General features: G+C 43.7%; 1 protein-coding gene across 2 annotated transcripts in view; it reads left to right on the forward strand.

The window, feature by feature from the left end:
- SVEP1 (sushi, von Willebrand factor type A, EGF and pentraxin domain containing 1) overlaps positions 1–25295 on the forward strand; it is a 138233-nt gene that overhangs the window by 28288 nt on the left and 84650 nt on the right. For both annotated transcript variants that reach the window (XR_014506257.1, XM_083419154.1), the window contains exons 4-11: positions 5962–6120; positions 8718–8897; positions 13906–14085; positions 16371–16568; positions 18039–18157; positions 21031–21160; positions 22556–22663; positions 24813–24944. Coding sequence is in view for 1 of the 2 variants with exons in the window: in XM_083419154.1 (XP_083275280.1) it covers positions 5962–6120; positions 8718–8897; positions 13906–14085; positions 16371–16568; positions 18039–18157; positions 21031–21160; positions 22556–22663; positions 24813–24944 (1206 nt within the window). In the remaining variant the exon portion in view is untranslated. The remainder of the gene's footprint in view (positions 1–5961; positions 6121–8717; positions 8898–13905; positions 14086–16370; positions 16569–18038; positions 18158–21030; positions 21161–22555; positions 22664–24812; positions 24945–25295) is intronic.

A 25295-nucleotide genomic window follows, 5' to 3' on the forward strand; every position in this document is an offset into this window, starting at 1 on the left:
GAGACTCAGACGGAGCTTCGCCGGTCTAGATCCTAGACGTAGAGCTGGAGCGCTCAGGTTTGGAAATGGAAACTATACTTCAATAAAGACTTTGGTACTTTACTACCGGCTAGCGTTGGTCCTCTGTGAGCTGGGACCAGGAGCCAGCGCTGACACATATGCTTCAGGTTACAGACTCCACTAACCCAGAAGTAGTACCTCGGGTTAAGAACTTTGCTTCAGGATGAGAAATCATGTGGCGGCAGTGGGAGGCCCCATTAGCTAAAGTGGTGCTTCAGGTTAAGAATGGTTTCAGGTTAAGAACGGACCCCCAGAATGAATTAAGTTTGTAACCAGAGGTTCCACTGTACTGATGAAGCCCAGGATGGCGAAACAAGGCCAATATTCCGGAAATCCTTGTCTTAGACTGTGAAAGGATTCTGTGGAACTGCTACAATAACAGCAGCAGAAGCAGCAACAGCAATAATTTATTATTTATACCCCACCCATCTGGCTGGGCTTCCCCAGCCACTCTGGGTGGCTTCCAACAAAATATTAAAATACAGTAATGCATCAAACATTAAAAGCTTCCCTAAACAGGGCTGCCTTCAGATGTCTTCTAAAAGTCTGGTAGTTGTTGTTTTCTATGACATCTGGTGGGAGGGCGTTCCACAGGGCGGGTGCCACTACCGACAAGGCCCTCTGCTTGGTTCCCTGTAACTTGGCTTCTCACAGTGAGGGAACCACCAGAAGGCCCTCGGTGCTGGACCTCAGTGTCTGGGTAGAGCGATGGGGGTGGAGACGCTCCTTCAGGTATACTGGACCGAGGTCGTTTACTACCTTTCATGTGGATTTTTTGGACCTTATGAACAGACAGGTGGAATAGACACTATTACACGGATGGACCTTATACACGAACTGACTAGAGAATGATCTGATTCACTGGGTCTTCTGCTTTGTTTGTTTATGAGTTGCTTCCGTTGAAATTTATGATTTGATACATGAATAGTATACCTTATTTAACTGTATCTAAGAACACAGCTGGTTACGTCTCGTGTGTTTATTGAGTATGCCTCACATGACCATAGGTTTGTTTGTTGTTGTTTTACACAACATCAGGACGCCATGACATCACTACCTCCCCCCACCCCAAAGAAAAATTACCCTCACAAGTTGGTGCCTCTGGTCCTAGCTGTTCCCCCTAAGGAAAATTTCACTGCTGCAATAGACACTCAGGGTGACTTCAGGCTGAAGTGATTTAGAATTTCTTCTGCAGGGTGCTGCAAAGGCAAACTAATCTCTCTAATATAGCAGTTACACAAGGTCCAATTTGTGCCTTGTGTGTAGTTTACAGTTTCATAATGCAGTGTTGCAACACACGTGAGTTTCCGAAAGAGAAAGAATTAGCAGTGGCTGAAATCAATGCAGAGCATCTGTTGGTTATAACAGGAAATATGCAAGAGTTATATAGTACATGCTGGGATTTAGCACAAATCTTCCCTGATCCTTGTAGACATGTTAGATGTTTCATTTGCAATTGCTGTACAAGACCTATATATCAAATATTTAACGAGATGCGCTCACTGGAATACTTTTGTAATCCTAGCAGCTTTCTATCTGATCAGTTCTTCACAGAACTTTTTTAAAATATATTTTTATATATATATATATATATATTGTTGGGTGATTTGGTAATCACTCACAATGTTGGGAGTGCATCCATGTCTTCTTTACTGAATTACTCCATTGATCAAATGCTGTGTATGATGTATCCTTTGGAATGACCTATCCTGGAAAAAGGCAAGGCTGACTGGCATACTGAACAGGAGCATTCCAAATAATTGTATAATTATGAAATTAATGTGGGTATCATAATTCAGCACTTTGCTAAATGTTTTTAAGAAACCTTTGTAAGCCTGCAATACATCAGCTGCAAGACAGATGAGTGTTAAGGGCCCTTTTATATTAATAGTTAATATCATAGTTTTCACTTTATGCAGTGAAAGAGTGAATCGGCCTTTGAACTTAAAGCCATTCTTCCCTGACTTCCCTAATTATGAATTAAAGGTTAGCTGAATTGTGTTAAACGAATACAGTGGTACCTCGGGTTAAATACTTAATTCGTTCCTGAGGTCCGTACTTAACCTTAAACTGTTCTTAACCTGAAGCACCACTTTAGCTAATGGGGCCTCCCGCTGCCGCCATGCCGCCGGAGCACGTTTTCTGTTCTCATCCTGAAGCAAAGTTCTTAACCTGAAACACTATTTCTGGGTTAGCGGAGTCTGTAACCTGAAGCGTATGTAACCTGAGGTACCACTGTAACTGATCTAAGCTAAGTAAACTTGCTTAGATGGAAGCTTGTTACCTCTGACTTTAAAGCAATGAAAATCAGATGGAGATGTTTGAAAGTAAACATACTGACTGTTGTTTTGTTCTGTGATAAAGAAACATGGGTGTAAAATGGATATCAATATTGATGCTCCACTTTAGTGTTGTCCAATATCATTGTATTGATTATAATATGTGTGGATTGTTCAGATTTTTAATTTCACAGGTAAACATTAGTTTTAGGGATATTCTATGCTTTTTTTTGTTGCCTTCTTATTTCACAGCGTATAGTGAGCTTTCTTGCTGGAACAGCACCATAATCAGTTACGGGTTTCCCTTCCCCTCCTTAGAATTCCTTTCTGCTTGGTACAGAGATTCAGTCTTGTTAAACCACCCCCAGAATTTCCCCAGCCCCTACCGAAGCTTTTAGTGTGCAGGTTTGCTCTGTGTAAAAATGAGAGCACATTAATAGGCTTCTAAAGATCTATTAGCAGTGCAGAGCAAATCGTAAAACTCGCTAATCTGACCAGTTATTACCATCAGGTATGGAAAATGCTATTTAAGGATTATTTCCCCCATGTAATTGAGTTCACTGAATAAATGCATTTTTAAATATGTCGTTTCCAGTTTTTTAACCTCTTAAATGCATTCTCTTCACATGGCTCATCTCTTTGCACTAGAGCAATCTGTACAAATGTTACCGAGAAAGGGGATGTGGGCAGCAGTCTGTGGTGTAGCAAGGAAGAAATCTGAGCAGGTGGCAGAATGAAGGAGAAAAAGCCAAGAAGTATACTTAAGATATCTTACCTTCCAGTTTGGTAAATAAGCCAGGAACACTAAAATATTGAAATATAGCAACAGCAACAAAAACAATAAGGTCCCAGCCACTCTGGGTGGCTTACAACACACAAAAAACATAATAAAACATCAAACATTAAAAACTTCCCTAAACAGGGCTGCTTTCAGATGTCCTCTAAAAGTTGTATAGTTGTTTATCTCCTTGACATCTTATAGGAGGGTGTTCCACAGGGAAGGTGCCACCACCGAGAAGGCCCTCTGCCTGTTTCCCTGTAACTTTACTTCTTGCAATTAGGGAACCACCAGAAGACCCTCGGGCGCTGAACCTCAGTGTCCGGGCTAAACGATGGGGGTGGAGATGCTCCTTCAGGTATACTGGGCCGAGGCCATTTAGGGCTTTAAATGAATTGTGCTTGGAAAGGTACTGGGAGCCAATGTAGGTCTTTCAGGACTGGTGTTATATGGTCTCGGCGGCCACTCCCAGTCACCAGTCTAGCCACATTCTGGATTAGTTTCCGAGTCACCTTCAAAGGTAGCCCCACGTAGATCACATTGCAGTAGTCCCAGCGGGAGATAACCAGAGCATGCACACATCTGGCGAGACAGTCTGCCGGCCGGTAGTACAGTGTTTTCGCCATATAGGATCTCATCCAGCAAATGAACATACAAAGTACACATTTTAGTAAGCTTCCCCTTGAAAGTAAAGGTTGGCTGCATTTATACTGAAATGATAATAAGCAAGCAAAGAAAGAAAGAAAGAAAGAAAGAAAGAAAGAAAGAAAGAAAGAAAGAAAGAAAGTTATTATTTATGCCCTGCCCATAAATGGCCAAAACAGGTTGTCTGGCAGATGAAATTGGTGGAATATGTGGAATTAGGAAATTTAACTAACAGAATAAGAGATCAAAAAGATGGCGTATTTAAAGAGGAGTGGGAAATGTTTGCAGAATATCCGAAGAATAATTGTAAACAGGTTAAAATGTTAGCAGGATTAGAGTAAATTCAGCAGTTTTAATTATATGAAGATATAGTGAGGAGGGGGACAATAAAACATATCGAGTCATTAGAATAGGCACTTGTAATGGATTACAGTGCTGTCTCGCAAGACGAAAAGAATCCGTTCCGTGAGTCTCTTCATCTAGCGGTTTTTTCGTCTTGCGAAGCAAGCCCATTAGCGGATTAGCGCTATTAGCGGTTTAGCGGCTATTAGCAGCTATTAAAGGCTTAAGGGATTAGCGGATTAGCTGCTAAAAGGCTATTAGCAGCTTAGTGCCTTAGAAAAAGGGGGTGGGGAGCGGAAAAAAATCGCAGGAACTCGCAAGACATTTTCATCTTGCGAAGCAAGCCCGTAGGAAATTCGTTTTGCGAAGCACCTCCAAAAAGGAAAACCCTTTCGTCTAGCGGGTTTTCCATCTTGCAAGGCATTCGTCTTGCGGGGCACCACTGTATTAGACAAAACCAAGGAAGGGGGGGAAGGGAAGTCGGCAATTATGACTGTGTGGTTATGTTGAATGGAATGTGAAAATTTGTAACGGGCAAAGTATAAATAAAATAAATTTAGCCAGTAGTCAAGAATTATGGGAGTTGGTGTCCAGCAACATCTGGAGAGCCAAAGATAACTTCTTCTTTGGCAATCACTCATAATCTAGTAATATTGTCTTCCATGAACATGGTTTTAAAAGTGAGTCAGTAAGTGACTGTGGAGGCCAATTCTGGATCCACAAATCCTTCCACAGTGGGGGCATTGGTTTTCAGGTGAGAACTGATCACGGTGAGGGTTTGCCAAATATGCCTTCCTCTTAGGACGTTTCTCCCTTTCATCCTGAGTGGTAAAGGCTGTTCTTGCACTTGCAGGCCAGTGTTTCCCAGTTGTCAGTGTTTATACTACATTTTTTTTAGATTTGCTTTGAGAGCATCTTTAAACCTCTTTTGTTGTCCACCAGCATTATACTTTCCATTCTTAAGTTGAGAATAGAGTACAGTGGTACCCCGCAAGACGAATGCCTCGGAAGACGAAAAACTCGCTAGACGAAAGGGTTTTTCGTTTTCTGAGGTGCTTCGCAAGACGGATTTTCCTAAGGGCTTGCTTCGCTAGACGAAACAGCCCTGCCTCTCGTGTCATGGCAACGGCCACTGCACGCACGCACGCTCGCTTCCCCGCTCCTCCGGCTCCCTCCCACCTTCCTGCTGACGGCTCCTCCGGCTCCCTCCCACCTTCCAGCTGACGGTTAGTGCCTCGCGCCTCTGCCCACCCCCCTCGGGTGCTCCCCTCAGAGAGCCGTTGCCGCCAGCGCCTCTCTCTCCCTGGAGTCGTGCTCCTGAGCACCGCCGCCCTCCAGCAGCCGCGTTGCACGGTGGCCACAATGCGTGGGTGAGTCTGAGGTACCGGCTGCGGCAGCTGTCCTGCTTCTCCCTGCCCCTCCCCGCCGTTGTCAGTGTTTAAATGCAGTGGTGCTTCGCAAGACAAAAAACTCGCATAACGAAAAAACTCACGGAACGAATTAATTTCGTCTTGCGAGGCACCACTGTAGTTGCTTTGGAAGACCATAATCAGGCATCTGCATGACATGACCAGTCCAACGAAGTTGATGTTGAAGAATCATTGCTTCGACACTGGTGATCTTTGCTACTTCCAGTACACTGACATTAGTGTGCCTGTCTTTCCAAGTGATATGTAAAAATCTTCAGATACACCATTGATGGAATCTTTCGAGGAGCTGGAGATGGTATTTATAGGTGGTCCATGTTTCACAAGCATACAGTACCTGTGGATGAAGTAGTAGGGGGCTACAGCTTTGCAATATACTTTCGCAACTTGATCCTGACTTGGATTTTATTGCCCTTACTTTGCTTTTTAGCCTGCCCACCAGGGACCTACAAGCCTGAAGGTTCACCAGGTGGAATAAGCACCTGCATCTCATGTCCTGATGAGAATCACACCTCTCCACCAGGAAGTACCTCTGTCGAGGACTGCAGATGCAAGGAAGGGTATCGCTCTTCGGGCCAGACTTGTGAAGGTAGGCTGTTCACCCATCCTCAAAAGAGAGAGAGAGATCCCCAAAATATTAACATCGTGATCAATAATTCTTTAAGATAGTGGTGAAGATTGTTTGTTTGTTTTTCTATTTTCTTATGAAGGTTTCTGTAATGGTTCTAGGGATTGCTTGTGCGTAAGTAGCCTTTACTCCTGGCTAGGTTGCATGGTTGAACCCTTTCTGACCAGACAGCCCTCTATTCCGTTGCTGCCTCAGTCGCTGGCAGAATCCGTCAGTGGGCGTTTCTTAAACCGCTTTCAACATAAAAGCTGCTTGACGCCCAGTCTCCTCCCCCGTTGCCTGCGCGAAAGCTTTCTGCGCAAGGTGGGTGTGGGCAAAGGAGCACTAGTCCCCTCTCCGCTTGTCTCCTGCGAAGAGTCCTGGAGCCACCTCTCCGCTTCCTCTATCTCCTCCCCTTCTCCACTGGTGTTACGCTGATTTCTTTCCCCAGCATATGGGCTATCCCTCCTCCTACTAGGGCCCTCTCCACCATCATCCGGGAGCCCTCTCACCTCCTCCTGCTCCAATGGCAGTTCCCTGACAGTTTCCTTTCCAAACTTGATTTATCTTACAAGGATCCCCATTGTATCTCCATAAAACCCATGTACATTAGGAGAAGATTTGTGCTTGGACGCACTCACAGTTCATGTCAAGTGCTGAAAAAAAGGACACATGGATAGGAGACATGCCTTGAATAGGAAAGCTGCTTGGATTGTTATGACTGCATAAATGACCTTGTGGCTCATTCATGAGATTTGTTGTAGAATGGTGGTGGTGCCAATTCATAGGGACAATGTTTTCTTTTCTATTTTTAAACCAGAGGTTTGGAGTGTGTTGTCAGCAATATGCTGACATCTTTACTTCTCCTTTACCTCTTCAGGTGAGGCAGTGGAAGTGCTGGACCATTGCCTTGTCTCTTTTATGGACTGGATGAGAGCCAACAAACTGAAGCTCAATCCAGATAAGACTGAAGCACTGTTAGTGGGTGGTTCCCTGGACCGGACGGCAGGGAGGTTGCCTGCTCTTGATGAGGTTACGCTCTGAAGGAGTGGGCATGCAACTTGGGGGTACTCCTGTATCCTTTGCTGTCACTTGAGCTTCCATCAACTTCGGTTGGTGGCCCAGCTGTGCCCTTTAGTAGGACAGGGACATCCTAACTACTGTTGTCTATACTTTGGTAACCTCTAGGTTAGATTACCGCAGTGCATTATAAAGGAGGCGGCTTGGAAACTTCAGAGAGCCAGGGTGGTGTAGTGGTTAAGAGCAGTAGTCTCATAATCTGGTGAACCGGGTTCGCGTCTCCGCTCCTCCACATGCAGTGACCTTGGGCTAGTCACATTTCTCTGAAGTCTCTCAGCCCCACTCACCTCACAGAGTGTTTGTTGTGGGGGAGGAAGGGAAAGGAGAATGTTAGCCGCTTTGAGATTCCTTAGGGTAGTGATAAAGCGGGATATCAGATCCAAACTCTCCTCCTCCTCCTCCTCCTCCTCCTTCAGCTAGTACAGAATTCAGAGACCAGGTTTCTCACCAAGGCTAGATGGACTAAGCACATCACACCAATCCTGGCCCAACTGTACTGGCTGCCAATTAGTTTCTGGGCCCAATTCAAAGTGCTGATTTTGACTTAGAAAGCCATATGCACCTACACGGACTCTGAGATCATCCTCGGAGGTCCTTCTTCATGTCCACAAGAGGTCCAGAGGGTGGCAACATGAGAACAGGGCCTTCTCTGCAGTGGCTCCCCATTTGTGGCATGTTCTCCCCAGGGAGGTTCGCCTGGCGCCTTCATTATACACCTTTAGGCACCAGGCAAAAACATTCCTTTTCAACCAAGCCTTTGGCTGATCCGATTTACATCCGATGCCCTTTTAAATGTGTTGTGGAAGAGGGGATTATTGGTTTGTTTCTGTTCTTATTTGTATTGTGTATCTTGAGGATTTTCTATATTTTAATTTTATGTTGCAAACTGCCGTGAGATCTACGGGTATAGAACAGTATCCAAATTTAATAAATAAGTAAATCCTGCTTAGGAATCACATGGAATGATGACAATTAAGGCTGTAATTCTATACATGTTTACCTGGGTGAAGCCCTGTGGAGCACAGCGTGGCTTACTTCTGAATAGACAGGTATAGGACTGTGCTGTAAGGGACGCAGGTGGGACTGTGGTCTAAACCACAGAGCCTCTTGGGCTTGCCGATCGGAAGGTCGGCGGGTCTAATCCCAGCGATGGAGTGAACTCCTGTTGCTCTGTCCCAGCTCCTGCCAACCTAGCAGTTCCAAAGCACACCAGTGCAAGTAGATAAATAGGTACTGCCATGGTGGGAAGGTAAACAGCATTTCTGTGCGCTCTGGTTTCCGTCACGGTATCCTGTTGCACCAGCAGCGGTTTAGTCCTGCTGGCTACATGACCTGGAAAGCCATCTGTGGACAAATGCCAGCTCCCTTGGCCTGAAAGCGAGATGAGCGCCGACACCCCATAGTCACCTTTGACTGGATTTAAGCGCCCAGAGGTCCTTTACCTTTTACCTTTAGGATTGTGCTGTAACCAGTTTGTAATTATTATTTGCTCCAATTAGTGGTTCACTGCCCTGAACTTCACCCTCCTGAAAATGGCTATTTTATCCAGAACACCTGCAACAATTATTTCAATGCTGCATGTGGAATCCGATGTAAAACAGGATTTGACCTTGTGGGAAGCAGCATACGACTTTGTCAGCCCAATGGCTTATGGTCTGGTTCAGAAACGACATGCAGAGGTAAGAAGCCTTTACTTACTTTCAAAAAAGAATTGTTGCCTTTCTCTTGTTGGCTTGATTTCGTTGTTATTCTCTTCCAATTTTCCATGATATGTGTCCCAGGCAACGCAGTCAGGCAATGGGCAGGGTACAAATAATAAACTAATAATAATAATAATAATAATTATATATATATATATATATATATATATATATATATATATATATATATATAGTAGAAAATGAAAAGTATTGTTTTAATTTCCAAGAAACTTACTAATAGCAATCAGTTCTGTCTTTCTTCAATTTTGCATATGCTTCCACTAGGCCTACTACCAACATTTGACTGGAATACAGAGCTAGCTCCAAATATTACTTAGCAAATCCTGCCAGTTTTACTGACAGCAGAACGGTTATGTAGAATTGAAAGGGTGGTATTCAATGAAAATTTACTCAGAATAGAAATTAATATACCTGAAGGAGCATCTTTACCCCCACCCCTCAGCCCGGACACTGAGGTCCAGCTCCGAGGGCCTTTTGGCAGTTCCCTCACTGCTGGAAGCCAAGTTACAGGGAATCAGGCAGAGGGCCTTCTTAGTAGTGGTGCCCGTCGTGTGGAACACCGTCCCTTCGGATGTCATGAAATAAACAACTATCTGACTTTTAGAAGACATCTGAAGAAAACCCTGTATGGGGAAGTGTTTAATGTTTGATATCTTGCCGTGTTTTTAATATTCTGTTGGGAACTGCCCAGAGTGGCTGGGTGAACCCAGTCAGATGGGCGGGGTATGAAGAAGAAGAAGAAGAAGAAGAAGAAGAAGAAGAAGAAGAAGAAGAAGAAGAAGAAGAAGAAGAAAAAGAAGAAGAAATTAGGTCCCTTCTTTTCAGTGTGTGTGCTCTGAGTAAGATTTAGTTGCATACTATCCACAAAAGGTTTTTTGTTTTTTTTTTATGTTACTGTCACACTCATTCTTTGGGATGTTTTCCAAATGCCAAACTATTTTCTTTGATTCAATCTGTAAATGCTATGAGAATCATCTTGCATTGTGTCCGCCAAGCAAATATGCATGTACAGCAATATCCAGAACCTGCATGTAAGAATCATGTAATAACAGAAAAAAGGGAACCAGCCAATGCTTAGCTGACTGATCTGTTGAGGAAACTGTTGCTTTTCATTTACATGTGTACTACCTGATGGCTGAAGCTCATATTTTCTGCTTATTCACTTGAGAGGCTAGTTATTTGGTTATTTGTGCAGGGTTTCCCAAACTTGGGTCTCCACCTGTTTTTTTAGACTACAGTTCCCATCATCCCTGACCATGGGTCCTGCCAGCTAGGGATGATGGGAGTTGTAGTCCAAAAACAGCTGGAGACCCATGTTTGAGAAGCTTTTTTTTATTATTATTATTTTAAGGGAAGTATTGGCTTTGGGTAGCAAATGGAGCCTTGTACTATTATCTTCATTTTCTGTTAGTTTTCTTTGAATGTCTGAAAGATAACTCTTTTGATTGATTTCTGTTCGGTTCCCTTCGAAGGCACATGGCTCCTAGGCGAGCGATGCTCATCTTAAGCATGTGCTCTGAGTATTGTCCTCCATTCATATACTGATAAGGCATGTGGTAAGCAAAGGAGTGATCAAAGGAGCAGTTTCATGAGGCATCACGTTAATCCCAACACAAACCGCCCTCCCGGCTTTTTATCACATGCATTTGAAAGGACAGCAGAAGGATGCTAATGCCCTCGTAGGCTATGTTGACTTGTGGCATTAAACATTCATCCTTTTGCTGTGCTTGCTTTGCTTAGCCAAAATTTGTCACTAGTGTGACAAGCAGTGCTTAGACATATTAGCACATGTGTAAATTACACAGCAATAGCGTAAAGGTGGTGCTGTGGGTTAAACCACAGAGCCTAGGACTTGCTGATCAGAAGGTCAGTGGTTTGAATCCCTGTGACGGGGTGAGCTCCCATTGCTCGGTCCCTGCTCCTGCCAACCTAGCAGTTTGAAAGCATGTCAAAGTGCAAGTAGATAAATAGGTACCGCTCCGGCGGGAAGGTAAACGGTGTTTCCGTGGGCTGCTCTGGTTTGCCAGAAGCGGCTCAGTCATGCTGGCCACATGACCCAGAAGCTGTACACTGGCTCCCTTGGCCAGTAAAGCAAGATGAGCGCTGCAACCTCAGAGTCGGCCACGACTGGACCTAATGGTCAGGGGTCCCTTTACCTTTAATTAAAGAGAAGGAAAGAGCAATTACGGTGAAGTTCGGTATTGATTGATGTTTTACACCTGATCTTTTCTTGTGATCACAGGAGTTTTGTGGCAAAACAACAATTTCAAACGGATCTTGAAAAGTCACCTTGTAAAAAAAATACCCACAAGGTGCATTGATTCAGGGGCAATTTTTCAAAATAATAATATATGCCTTTCAGGTGGAAATGTGTTTGGAGAGAAGGAAGGAAGGAGCAGAAAAACTGAAGGGTGTGCCTGAATTAGATTTCTGCATTCACAAGGGCTGAGATAAGCTGTTTGTTCTGATTTTGGCTGTGCTGCGTTGAACTGTGAGGAAAACCTCAAATGCTAGCACTGCAAGTAATTAAAATAAACTTTTAAAAAATCCAGTGTGGCTATAGTAAATGAAGTGGTAACAAAGTCCTCTTACAGACAAGGACTCCTGTATAAAGAACATGGAAAAGATGGCAGCAGAGTTTCTCCCACTTAATCTCCATCCCACTTGTGTTCTGGTAAGGAGATCCTTTTCTGCACAGTAAGCCAGAATATTCCAATAACTAATTCGGCAAAGTGTGAGATTAATCAGGATTCGCAGCATCCTCAGATATTTGGCATCTAATCTTAATAACGATAGATGAATTTGCCACAGACTCTTGGCTTTCCTGCTGGAGAAGAAACAACAGGCAAGAAATAATACTTAACATCCAACAGATTACAAAAGCCTGTGCCTGGGTATTGTTCCACAGGGTTTTATAAAGGCATTAAAATTGCCCTGGGAGATGTTGGAGGCGGGAGGATTCTCATGATGAGCCTTAATTCTTCCACAGATTTATTTTTTTTATGCTTGGCACCAAAGCTCTAAAGAATCCTATATGCTTTTCCTCTTTCTTATGAAGAGGTTATCCAGAAATAAGCAAGCCTGCCAAATTAAACATAGCTGCAATAAAAAATTGCATAACGTGCTTCTAGGGGCCAAGCTTCTTAAAATATATTTAATCCACTTTTTAAAACTTTTTTTTTTAGTATGCAGTTTCATGGGGAGGGGGTCAAGTTGGAGAAAGACAGCCTTCTGGAACCAAACAATTTGACATTCCCAGTGCACAGATGTTAGATGGATGTTTGGTTTGCCACTTCGTATTCTATTCTGTTCCTCAATTGTTTAAAAGGTCTGTTAGCAAATCTTCCTGTAATATTCTCCCTGAATGAGGGAAGCTGTTGCTGCTGCTGTTGGGGCCACTTTTTGTCGCTGGCAGATACGCAACCGTATTTTTGTACAGTTGACAGTTAACATGACTGATACCTCAGAGGATATTATCTGCTGATTAGCTGTCAAAAAGGTGTATATTTCTCTGGATAAATTCATTTCTGTGCTTGGGCTAGTCTCAGTTCCTATTTGATAATCGCTTTAATGAAACAAATAAATAAAGGATGCCAAACAGTCTAGAAAAAGAGGTGCCAGAACTCACCATGAACACCTCCCTCGTTCTCTTTAGAATGGCAAGGGCACCCATCTGAGAGGTGGCAGAACTGAGTTCTAGTTTGGGGGGGGGGGTGCCACAATGCCAAATATTCCTAGCTGTGGAATTTTATAAAAGGAAAGCTTAAAACTGCCTCAAGAGAATCTGTTCAGACATTACTTGGCCCCAGGGATCAGAGCCCGTTTCACCACCTAAAGCAAAACAGGAATGTGCCACTTCATGGCCTCTCCCCCCCCCCCCCTTCTGCTGCCCCCAGAACACACTAACCCTTACCAAACTTTGCAAGAGAAGGGGTGTTCTGCTAAGCGTTTGTGCTCGCCTTTCCTGCTCTAGGGCCAGGAAGACAAGCTGCAATGCAGCATATTGGAACACCCCTCCTTTCCCCCAAATCCAGCGAAAGGCAGGTGTTAACCAGCAGCAGAAGCTATGGGGTGGCCAGGACACCACCTCTTGTATTATTTCCACTGCCCTGCAGTGGGTGCTTTGGTCTACCTTGTCCCTGGGCTGGTTCTGCTAGAGATTCTGGCCCAGGTGAGGTAGGAAACAGGTTCTGAATGCTCCAGACGGCTCATGTAAATGACCCAAGATTACAAGCCAGTTGGACTTGGCAGAAAGTTGCCTCAGTCCCCAGTCAAGCCCCAAGACTTGTTCGCTGAGGCATCTCAAGGAAATATTATTTGGTTTAGCTACCTGCATTTGTGGTATGTGGGTGGCGCTGTGGGTTAAACCACAGAGCCTAGGACTTGCCGATCAGAAGGTCGGTGGTTCGAATCCCCGCAACGGGGTGAGCTCCCGTTGCTCGGTCCCTGCTCCTGCCCACCTAGCAGTTCGAAAGCACGTCAAAGTGCAAGTAGATAAATAGGTACTGCTCTGGCAGGAAGGTAAACGGTGTTTCCGTGTGCTGCTCTGGTTCTCCAGAAGTGGCTTAGTCATGCTGGCCACATGACCCGGAAGCTGTACGCTGGCTCCCTCAGCCAATAAAACAAGATGAGCGCCGCAACCCCAGAGTCGGTCACGACTAGACCTAATGGTCAAGGTTCCCTTTACCTTTACCTGCATTTGCAATTTGTGACAACCCTGGATGCCTATTTGATGGGCCAGGTCTCTCGATATTGTTGTATATGCATTTTCTGATCTGCACGGAATTCAACAGCCCAAACCTGAACACACTTTTCAGCATCTTGTCCCCTTCTGTTGCCAGTGGTTTCATTGCCAGAGAGTGCAATAATGATTCCTGAGAAACAGATGTAAAGTTGTGTGCATGTCTTACTCAATTGCTTCCCAGTAACAGTGTTAATATATTTGACTTTGTTTTAACCTCTGCAGTTCGCACATGCCCCAAACTCTTCGCCCCTCAAAATGGGCATATTAATTGCTCACTAAGTGGGATCTCGTATAAGACAGTGTGCCTGATGACCTGCAATGAGGGGTATGAATTGGAAGGTAGCGCCAAACTCACCTGTCAAAGCAACTCGCAGTGGGATGGCAAGGAGCCAAAGTGTGTGGGTATGTTTTCATTATGCTACTGTCCCATTGGAACACAACTCAAAACCAGGGTTTATTACTTTAAGCAACAAAATGATGATGACAAAACTAATACTTCCAGCAATTGCAACAACCACCAAAACTTCTTTCAAAGGAAAGCAAAACATAAACGTATACATATATTTTTGGAGGCACGCTCCATTGTTTCTCAAGCAACGGGTGCCAACAGTGAAGTTCGTTCACAGTTTTAATACACTGTATCATGTACCGTATTTTTTGCTCTGTAAGACGCACCAGACCATAAGACGCACCGAGTTTTTGGAGGACGAAAACAAGAAAAAAAGTATTCTGAATCCCAGAAGCCGGAACAGCAAGAGGGATCGCTGCGCAGCGAAAGCAGCAATCCCTCTTGTTGTTCTGGCTTCTGGGATAGCTGTGCAGCCTGCATTCGCTCCATAAGACGCACACACATTTCCCCTTACTTTTTAGGAGGGAAAAAGTGAGTCTTATAGAGCAAAACAATATGGTAACTTGTTACACTGCTTTCATTTGTTGTCTCCAACAACCATTTTTCTAAAAAGAAACATACACTAGTGGCCAAAATTGTGGAAACATTTTGGAAAAAGTGTATTTCCAATTTTTGATGGTTCATAACATCTGATTGGCTCTCTAAACACTCATGCTCACTTGCTACATTTAAATGGCTACATATCACCATATCAAATGGCTACATATCAAATGGCTACATATACATGCCATTCAAATGGCTACATATCACCCTAAGGAAGTTGTGCTTCCTTTCGCTGGTTATTTGTCTATAACTTTTGATAACAGATAATTGAACAAACTTTGTTGCATTCTTCATTAATTTATCTTCCCACTGTTATATAATTTTATGGTATTACTCCAAAATAAATGTGGTGTTATGAGCCCTCAGACCTCAGAAATACACTTTTTTTCCAAAAGGTTTCCACAATTTTGGCCACTAGTGTAGGTGGGCAAGTGTGGGAATGCAGACAGAAACTTGAAAAACATACTGGCTGTTTACACGTTGTAAAGGCTAAGGAACTGTAACAAGTTAAAATGAATTCTTGAAATTCAAATTAAAAGTTTGATACTCTCCAATCAACAAGTTCAGAATTTCACAAGAATTCTACACCCTAGAATTAGTGAGAGTGTGATATGTAATAAATTCAGTCCGTATGTCTAAACCATATTGAGATTTAGTCCTTCGGCCATTTGGCTCAGTTTCATTGTATCCTTAGCATGAAACAAACTGAGCACCATTGATGCAATGTAGGAATAAATACAGGGTCCTGAACAACACAGTGCCTTTCACGCCTACTGTTGTTTCTGGCACAAGTCTGGCATTGCTGAACTTCAGACTTATCTGCTGAACTTGCCGGGTCCCGTGATGTTGTATTCAGGCACTTAGCCACACTTGCAGACACTTTTTTCAACTAATCAGCACATGGGAAGATGTGTCAAAGTATGCGTGTGCATTCAGCATAAAGAAACCCTTAATGCTGTTAGTTGATACCTGCCTTGCCCCACCCTCCAGCCCTAGGAGTCCTCGTAAGGGATATGGTCCTGAAGGAATAACTGTGAGGGGAGAGACTTTGTCAGGCAAGGCCTCCTTCCAGCAGCCTTGCTCCCCCCCCACCCACCCAGCCTCTTCTTCTCAATTTGTATTGTATTACCGTATTTTTCGCTCTATAAGACGCACCAGAGCACAAGACGCACCTAGTTTTTGGAGGAGGAAAACAAGAAAACAAATATTCTGAATCTCAGAAGTCAGAACAGCAAGAGGGATCGCTGCACAGTGAAAGCAGCAATCCCTCTTGCTGTTCTGGCTTCTGGGATAGCTGCACAGCCTGCATTCGCTCCATAAGACGCACACGCACACGCATTTCCCCTTACTTTTTAGGAGTGGAAAAGTGAGTCTTATAGAACAAAAAATACGGTATTTTATGTACTGTGGCTTGCCATTGTTTAAGTGATTACAGTTTAGAAATTATTTCTTGTAACTGTTGAGTGGGTTTCTGGTTAACTTTTATATGTTGATATTATTATTATTTAATACTATTCTAATGATGAATGTTACTTTTTTGATGTAGGTTGCTTATTTTATTATCACATTTTTGTAGTGCATTAGATTGTTATAAGATGTACGCTTTTTGTTTCTTCAGCTTGTAAACCGCCTTGGGTGTTGTAAGATAGAAAGACGGTATACAAATTAAAAGCGATGATGATGATAGAATATTAAATGTGCAATCTGTTTTTATCCATGTGCTTCCTTTGTCTAGAACTGCATTGCCCCGTCTTCCAAAAACCAAAAGATGTGACAGTCCACCCACACCTCTGTGGGCTCGAGCCAGCCAAGCATGGCACTATGTGCAGGTTCAGTTGTCCCAGTGGATTCCTTTTGTCTGGGGTTAGAGAAGAACTGCAGTGCTTAACCAGTGGGAAGTGGAGTGGAAATGTGCAGAAGGCATTCTGTAAAGGTATGGATTTTTTAATAATCTTTTTTCTGGAGTTTTACATTGCATATTTGTATTCAAACATTAAGCATCATCATCATCATCATTTAGGATTCCCTAAATTCCTTAGATTCCCCTCCACCATTAAAAAAAATTCAACTCATATATCATCGTCCAGAATGCTTTTGTTATCTTGCATGTCCACCACATATGGTAGAATGTGCCTTCCTTCTTCTTACATTTCCAACATACATTTGAAGCAGTCCTGTACATCTTTGCTAATTTGATAGGTGTTAAATACCAGCGATAAAAGGGACATGGGTGGCGCTGTGGTCTAAATCACAGAGCCTAGGACTTGCTGATCAGAAGGTTGACGGTTCAAATCCCCGCGACGGGGTGAGCTCCCATTGCTCAGTCCCTGCTCCTGCCAACGTAGCAGTTCAAAAGCACACCAAGTGCAAGTAGATAAATAGGTACCACTCTGGTGGGAAGGTAAACGGCATTTCCGTGCGCTGCTCTGGTTCACCAGAAGCAGCTTAGTCATGCTGGCCACATGACCTGGAAGCCATACGCCGGCTCCCTCGGCCAGTAAAGCGAGATGAGCGCCGCAACCCCAGAGTTGTTTGCAACTGGACCTAACAGTCAGGGATCCTTTTACCTAAATACCAATGATACATCATTTTCATATAGTTCTCCTTCAACACACAGTATGCTGTAAATTTTAAGTCCTGCCCTCCATAACTCTTCCCAAGATGAAAATTGGATATTGTAAAGGTATGGGTTTTGATGAATTTTTCATCTTGTTAAAAATAGAAGGCATGGGAGGGAAGATGGGCATTTGAACCCTGGTGCCCCAGGTCCTAGTCCAATGTGCTGAATACTACACCACACTGTCTTCTCTCTCTTTTTTGATGCTCAGCAGCTGACTGCCTCTGCGCAGAATCTGGCTCCTTGCTTGTTTGTTATTTTCTATCTTGAAAATCTAAGATTCAAGTCCTGTAACCATTTCTGTGGATTTTATTTTTATTTTTAAATCTGTTGATTACATTGAAGATTGCATTTGATAACTAAACTTTGACATTGGTGGGCTCTTATAAACAGATTTCAATTAAGTTTTGTCAGCAGTTTGTTCCAAAAGGAAACCCATGCAAAATGAAGGGTTGCTGTAACCCTTCTGAATTTTATTGCTATTGTAAAATAGTGATTGATTACTTAACAAATAGTAAAGGAAGATTTTAACTCATCTATCGGGGACAGGGAAATGAGGTATACGTGTATACATACTATTTCACTAAAATCAAATGTTTGGAATGGAAATCAGTAACCTCTGTTCAGGTTCATAACTGTGGAATGTGGGTAGTTTCTCAAATCAGCACATAAAGGATCTAAATTTCATGTGGATGCAGTTGTTTTAGAAAGCAATGAATTGTACAATTGAAATACACCATTCTTCTTGGAATACACATGTTCAGAACGTGTTCTTTTCTGGTACAGACATTGAACCACCCAAAATTAGCTGCCCTGGTGACATTGAAATGGCTACTCTTGAACACCAGAACTCTGCAAATATTAGCTGGCAAGTTCCAGAGGCAAGCGACAATTCTAGAGATGAGGTAAGGAAAAGCCAGGGCTTTGGGGTTCGACATAAACTCTTTTGTAGGCCAAGTAATTTGTCATGAATTAATGAGACTATAGGGGCGTGAAGTGCCTTAAACCCTCAAATCCCCTGTAAAAGTGCAAAATACTGTTAACTGGCCTAGACTCGTTCAGGATCTAGCACATGTGCTCATGCTTCACCTCCCCAACGGTGTGAGTGTCACAGTCTGGTGGCATGTCCTGGGGTAGTGAGAGCCAGCTGTCCCGGGGAAAACTTTAGAGCAGCATTTCTGAAACTCTGGGTCTCCAGCTGTTGTTGGACTATGTTGGACTATATTGTAAGAGAGTCAGGGTCAGAGCGGGGAATAAAGGAAAATGACCCTACTAACATCAGAATTATATCATTCTACCAAAAAGCCCCACAAGAATAACAAACCGTGCCTTGAAGAATGCATCATTGGGAATATGTCATTTTGCCGTGTCTTTTCATGTACAGTGGTACCTCAGGTTATATACGCTTCAGGTTACATACGCTTCAGGGTACATACTTCTTAACCTAGTGCTTCAGGTTGAGAACAGAAATTGTGCTCTGGCAGCGCCACCCGTGCCTAGGGCTTGCCGATCGAAAGGTCGGCGGTTCGAATCCCCGCGGCAGGGTGCGCTCCCGCTGTTCGGTCCCAGCGCCTGTCAACCTAGCAGTTCGAAAGCACCCCTGGGTGCAAGTAGATAAATAGGGACCGCTTACTAGCGGGAAGGTAAACGGCGTTTCCGTGTGCGGCTCTGGCTCGCCAGAGCAGCGATGTCACGCTGGCCACGTGACCCGGAAGTGTCTTCGGACAGCGCTGGCCCTCGGCCTCTTTGAGTGAGATGGGGGCAGAACCCTAGAGTCTGTCAAGACTGGCCCGTACGGGCAGGGGTACCTTTACCTTTACCTTTAGCGCGGCAGCAGCAGGAGGCCCCATTAACTAAAGTGGTGCTTCAGGTTAAGAACAGTTTCAGTTTAAGTACAGACCTCCGGAACGAATTAAGTACTTAACCCGAGGTACCACTCTATCGTTGAATGTGATTTAATGTGCTTTTTGCTATGTCTGTCTCACTGAAATGAGTCTGAATACAGCGGTACCTCAGGTTAAGTACTTAATTCGTTCTGGAGGTCCATTCTTAACCTGAAACTGTTCTTAACCTGAAGCACCACTTTAGCTAATGGGGCCTCCCGCTGCTGCTGCGCCGCCAGAGCACAATTTCTGTTCCCATCCTGAAGCAAAGTTCTTAATCCGAGGTAATATTTTTGGGTTAGCGGAGTCTGTAACCTGAAGTGTATGTAACCTGAAGCGTATGTAACCCAAGGTACCACTGTATATTCTTGCTGAGGTGCCCTTACCTCACCTGTATCCCTGTATCTGGTTCTCCACAAAGTGTATCTCTTTTAAAATGTATTTTCCTTACAAAATGTATTTGTGAATGTATCTTTACTGAAATGTTTTTACTGAAATGTTGTATTATGCTGACCTTTTCTGAATGTATCCGAAATGTCATTTTGAAGAATGTAACAATCAAAGTATTTCAAAATGTATGTACTTGACTCAATTTGTATCCAAAAGGCTGCCAAAAACACTCTCCACCACACTGCCATCTACTGAGTCTGCAAATAATGCCATGAATACACACAAATACCGGCTCAAAATAAAGCAGTTTTATTTTCCAATAAGTATGCAAACATCAGACTATCACACCCGTATTTATTACAACTACAACTCCCATCATCCCTGACCACTGGTCCTGCTAGCTGGGGATGATGGGAATTGTAGTCCAAAATCAGCTGGAGGGCCAAATTTGGAAAAAACAGCTTTAGAGGGGAGGGGGGAACTACTAGATGGTTCAACTAGTCTGTTGCCTTTATGACCATTTTGTACATCAAGAGCATTACGGACACACATCACTTTCTCCTCTGGCTTTGTTGAGCTGATTATTACCGTATTTTTCGCCCTATAGGACACACTTTTTCCTCTCCAAAAATGAAGGGGAAATGTGTGTGCGTCCTATGGGGCGAATGCAGGCTTTCACTGAAGCCTGGAGAGCGAGAGGGGTCAGTGCGCACTGACCTCTCTCGCTCTCCAGGCTTCAGGAAGCTATCCGCAAGCCTTGGGAGCCCGCGGGAGTTCCCGCCAGGCTCCCTAGGCTTGCAGATAGCAGCCTGTTCTGGGGGCTGGGGTCAGGGGAAGCTCGGGCTTCCGCTGCCCCAGCCCCGTGCCTGGGGGGAAAACTTTTTTTTCTTTATTCCCCCCCCCCCCAAAAAAAACTAGGTGCACCCTATGGGCCAGTGCGCCCTATAGGGCGAAAAATACAGTAATTGACTAATTCCTTTTAGCGGGCTACTTAACCAATACATCAACAGAGGAAGGGCACTGATTAGAGAACATCTGAATATGTTCACTTTTATTGTGGAAGGAGGAATGAATTCTACATTGTCTATAACTTCGGCACAAGAAAATAACCGTAGGGATTTGCTTCACCATTCTACAATGGTTTTTTTTTTCCCTTGTGCAGCAGAGTCGCATGCAGGCTTCATGAATGAAGTGCATGGCAGCAGATCTTGTCTTCTTATCTATGCACAGCAAAATCTTAGTCGCATACGTGAAGGAGCTAAATAAAGAGCAGTTGTGATCAAAGCTCAAGCTTCACACAGCATTGGCTTTTTTTTACAGACAGTAGCTGCGCAGTTTGCAGACTCCAGTGGAAGTCTAGTGTGGGGCGAAGGGACATCTTAGTCATTCCAGATCTGCCTCTAGGCTGCTTCAAGCCCTACAGCTTTAAGAAACCCATGCCCTCCTCTCTCCTGATAGAATATCTGAAATCCCAGGCACCACTAAAAAGTTTGTTCCCACCACAGGTGTCGATTCAAGTTACTCCTGCTTTTATTCCACCTTACCTTTTCCCAATTGGAGAAGTTGATATCACCTATACGGCAGTGGACAGAACTGGGAACCAGGCAAGCTGCACTTTCAGCATCAAAGTTATCGGTGAGTGCTATAGAAAAATTATACACATTTCTGTGTATATGGTACGTTTCTGAGCACAATTCAAAGTGTTGGTGCTGACCTTTAAAGCCCTAAATGGCCTCGGTCCACTATACCTGAAGGAGCGTCTCCACCCCCATCATTCTGCCTGGACACTGAGGTCCAGCGCCAAGGGCCTTCTGGCAGTTCCCTCGCTGCGAGAAGGCATTAAGCGTATAGACAAAACTTTAAGATTAGCTACCTCAGAGAGATGACCTAGAGTCACCCATGGAACCGAGTTTGGGGATTTTCTTAACGAAGTAGTTTGGGTTGGGGGTCTGCGCCTACAGATCTGTACACAGAATCTGGCGATCATCCGGGTCGTCTTATGATCTTTGCCTAACAGGAAAAGGTCAATTTTTTGCTTTCCCAGGAGGTCAGTGAGCCTCACCAGTAGGGGATTGATGGTCTCACTACATGCCTCTTCATAAAAGGGACATCTAAAGAACAAGTGCTCTGGGCTTCCTATCTCCCCCAATGAACAGGCACAAAGTCTCTGAGCGTATGGGACTTTTTAAAAGGACCCTTCCAGAGGGCAGAGCCGAGCCTCTGGCAAGCACTCTTTAGATCTTGTGCAGAGTGGGAAAATGTGTTCCATCTCTCCAGCGCTGGGCTTACATGCCCAGCCTTCCCTTTAACAAAGGAGGTCAGAGCAGCTTGGCAATACCACTGGAAAGCAAGTGTTTCTCCTCTGATGTAGGGCCTCCTCTTCGCCGGGCCTCATTGGCCTGATGTAAGGAGTTTTTGTGGCTCAGTTTGTAGGATTTTGTGCATAAGGCCTTGTGAGATTGAAGCGAGAAATAGGTGTGGATGCAGTCTCATGGCTCGGTTGAGAGCCCCAGTCGTTTGATATGGGAAAGGAATCTGGAAGTGGTCTGTCTGCTTATGTTTGCGGAGAAAGCCCAATACTCCATTGCTATTAAAGCCCTCTTCTGATTCTTATCAGGCAAATAGTCTTATTAAACACACATGTCTGAAGTTGAAAGCTCGCATCAGTGAACTTCTGCCCCCCATTAATTTCATACAGCTTCTTGCCAGTAGAAAAACCCAGCCATGGTCTGCTCAGTATCTGGCAGAGGAAAGCCAGTGGGGAACAGCTAAACGTCTACTTTAATGGAGTTTCAGTGACAGCTCTTCAAGTGCATTTATTGTGGCCTTAAACATGATGTATCCATGCTGCATTTATTGATACAAAGTTATTTATGTTTCCTGTTCTAATGACTCATGAAGTCCACAGGGAGCTCTTATCTTAGACTTGCGTGGCATCTCTGGGCTTGACTTGACGTTCTCGTTTAATTTTCTTTCTTTCTTTCTGCTCCCTTGTGATCAAATTTCCTTTTCTGCCTTTAAATTATTTAGACAACGAACCCCCAGTAATTGATAAGTGCAGATCCCCACCACCAATTCAGGGGGCTGAGAAGGAGTACAGAGTAACATGGGATGAACCACAGTTTTCAGATAACTCAGGTAAGCTACTATGATTTCGGGAAGGGTGGGGAGGGAGATCTCTAAAAAGGAGAATGAAAATGCCTCAAATAAATCATTTTGCAGACTTGTGTGATGGGGGTGGGCTAGCTTTGTTTACATTTGGATGAGATTTGGTCATTTGGAGGAGCTTTCTAAATAAAATAATAGCATGGCAAGCATGAAGAAAAGTAAGATCTCAAGATAAGGCTTTTAATACATACTACTAATTGATAGAGGGGACACAGGTAGCACTGTGGTCTAAACCACTGAGCCTCTTGAGTTTGCCGATCAGAAGGTTGGCGGTTCAAATCCCCGCGACGGGGTGAGCTCCCATTGCTCGGTCCCTACTCCTGCCAACCTAGCAGTTTGAAAGCACGCCAGTGCAAGTAGATAAATAGGTACCACTCCGGCGGGAAGGTAAACGGCATTTCCGTGCATTGCTCTGGTTTCGGTGTTCCATTGCGCCAGAAGTGGCTCAGTCATGCTGGCCACATGACCCGGAAAAACTGTCTGCGGACAAATGCTGGCTCCCCCAGCCTGTAAAGTGAGATGAGCGCCGCAACTCCAGAGTCATCTGCGACTGGACTTAACTGTCAGGGGTCCTTTACCCTTACTTTTTTACTAATTGATAGAGAATGAATGCTGCCTTTATGTCATTTACTCTTGGCGCTTGCTAGCATGAGAATGGAAAATCTGGCATAATGGCTTGAATGCTAACTAGATCTCACCGGAGGGAGCAACTCTGGGGAAGAGTCCTGTTTGTGGGACACTCCCACCCTCTGAAAGTGTTGGGAGGCAAAATGCTCTTCCAAAATCTGCTCCAGAGGCTGAGGGACCCTCCAGAGCAACATCAGAGGTGGTACAGGGGGCTGTAGAGAGAAGGGGGGATTTGCTAATACAGTGGTACCTCAGGATAAGTACTTAATTCGTTCCGGAGGTCCGTTCTTAACCTGAAACTGTTCTTAATCTGAAGCACCACTTTAGCTAATGGGGCCTCCTGCTGCCGCCGTGCCGCCGGAGCCTGATTTCTGTTCTTATCCTGAAGCAAAGTTCTTAACCTGAAGCACTATTTCTGGGTTAGCGGAGTCTGTAACCTGAAGCGTATGTAACCTGAAGCGTATGTAACCCAAGGTACCACTGTATTGCTTCCCTCCCCATTCTTCCACCAGGTTCATCTGTTGGATTTTTGTCCCCATGTGTCAGTTGAAGGAGGCTTTCTGTTTGCAGCCACCTACAAGGCATTATAATTATATATTAGTTAACCTTTGGAATACATTCAAAGGGGTCCCCAAAACAGAGTAATAAAACATTCTTAAACAGTACATTCTCCCATTATTTTAATACATATTGGCATATTTTTCAATCAAAAGACAAATAATCAATTATTACTGTATTCTGTAAAGTGATGGTGCTATATTGTTATTGTTATACACACCAGTTCTATTCAGATCACAAAGAATAGAATAGTAAACTGGGAACGGGACGATAAATGTGGTTCGGAAGAGTGAGAGAATGGGCCTTCTCTGTGATGGCTCCTCATTCGTGGAATGCTCTCGCCAGAGAAGCTTGCCTGGCGCATAAAGGCATGTAATGATGGTGCCAGACAAAAACATTCCTCTTTACCCAGGCCTATGGCTATTAAATCTACGGCCTGTGAAATTATGGGGGAGAGGACTGTTATTATGATGATTATTTTATTATTAGTCTATCTGTCAGCATGCTTTTTATTATGTTTTTATCATGTTCTCTTGTGTGTTTTTAATGTTTTACACCACCCTGGGATCTTTCAATGAAGTGTGTTGTGTAATAACAATAAAATTTCATCCACATAAAATAATACGTGAAACAATTTCTACCACTCTTCCTGACCGGGCTTATAGTCACATTCCCTCAATCCTATGCTGTTCTTACGAGCAAAATTAATTAGAGACTTGATTATACCACATTAAGCATATGAAGAATGTTCCCTCCAAAAACATTTTCCAACGTTTCATAGGACTCATTGGGATTTAGTAAAATCCGGTGGCATCGGGCTTCAAGCATTTAAAGCCCAGAACAATGGCTTTGGACTCAGGCTGGTAGGACTACGGTTTATAGGCAGAAATACTGGACTGATGTCTTCTTCTTTTTTCCCCTCTGGCTTTTCTAGGTGTGGTATTAACAATAACGAAAAGTCACTCATCTGGAGATCTTTTTCCCAAAGGCGAGACTGTGGTTCAGTATACTGCCAGTGACTCCTCAGGAAATAACAGGACCTGTGAGCTCCACATAATCATCAGGGGTAGGTTAATGGACTATGCAGAATTAGATAAATTAACAGGAAGGATTCGAAACCTGCGGGATCAGAGATTCTTAGAAGATTGGAGTAAATATATGAATTATTTGAAAAGCAATTGTAATTAACAGATTATGCTAGTAGGATTGCAAGATGTTCTGTAAGGAGGACTATTTGAAATATTGCAAGAAAGACTATGAGGAGAACTATTAGCTAAGGATAATTAAGAGTAATAGAGAAATTAGGAAATGCTGAATAAGTGATAAATAACAGAAAATCATCAGAGGTTGTTGACGGAAGTCTAAAATATTGTATAAGATAAGAAGTTATGTTAATGATTGTAGGAAATGATATGTT

The sequence above is a fragment of the Podarcis tiliguerta genome, assembly GCF_965153285.1.
Source record: "Podarcis tiliguerta genome assembly, chromosome: 17".
NCBI classification, from domain to species: domain Eukaryota; kingdom Metazoa; phylum Chordata; class Lepidosauria; order Squamata; family Lacertidae; genus Podarcis; species Podarcis tiliguerta.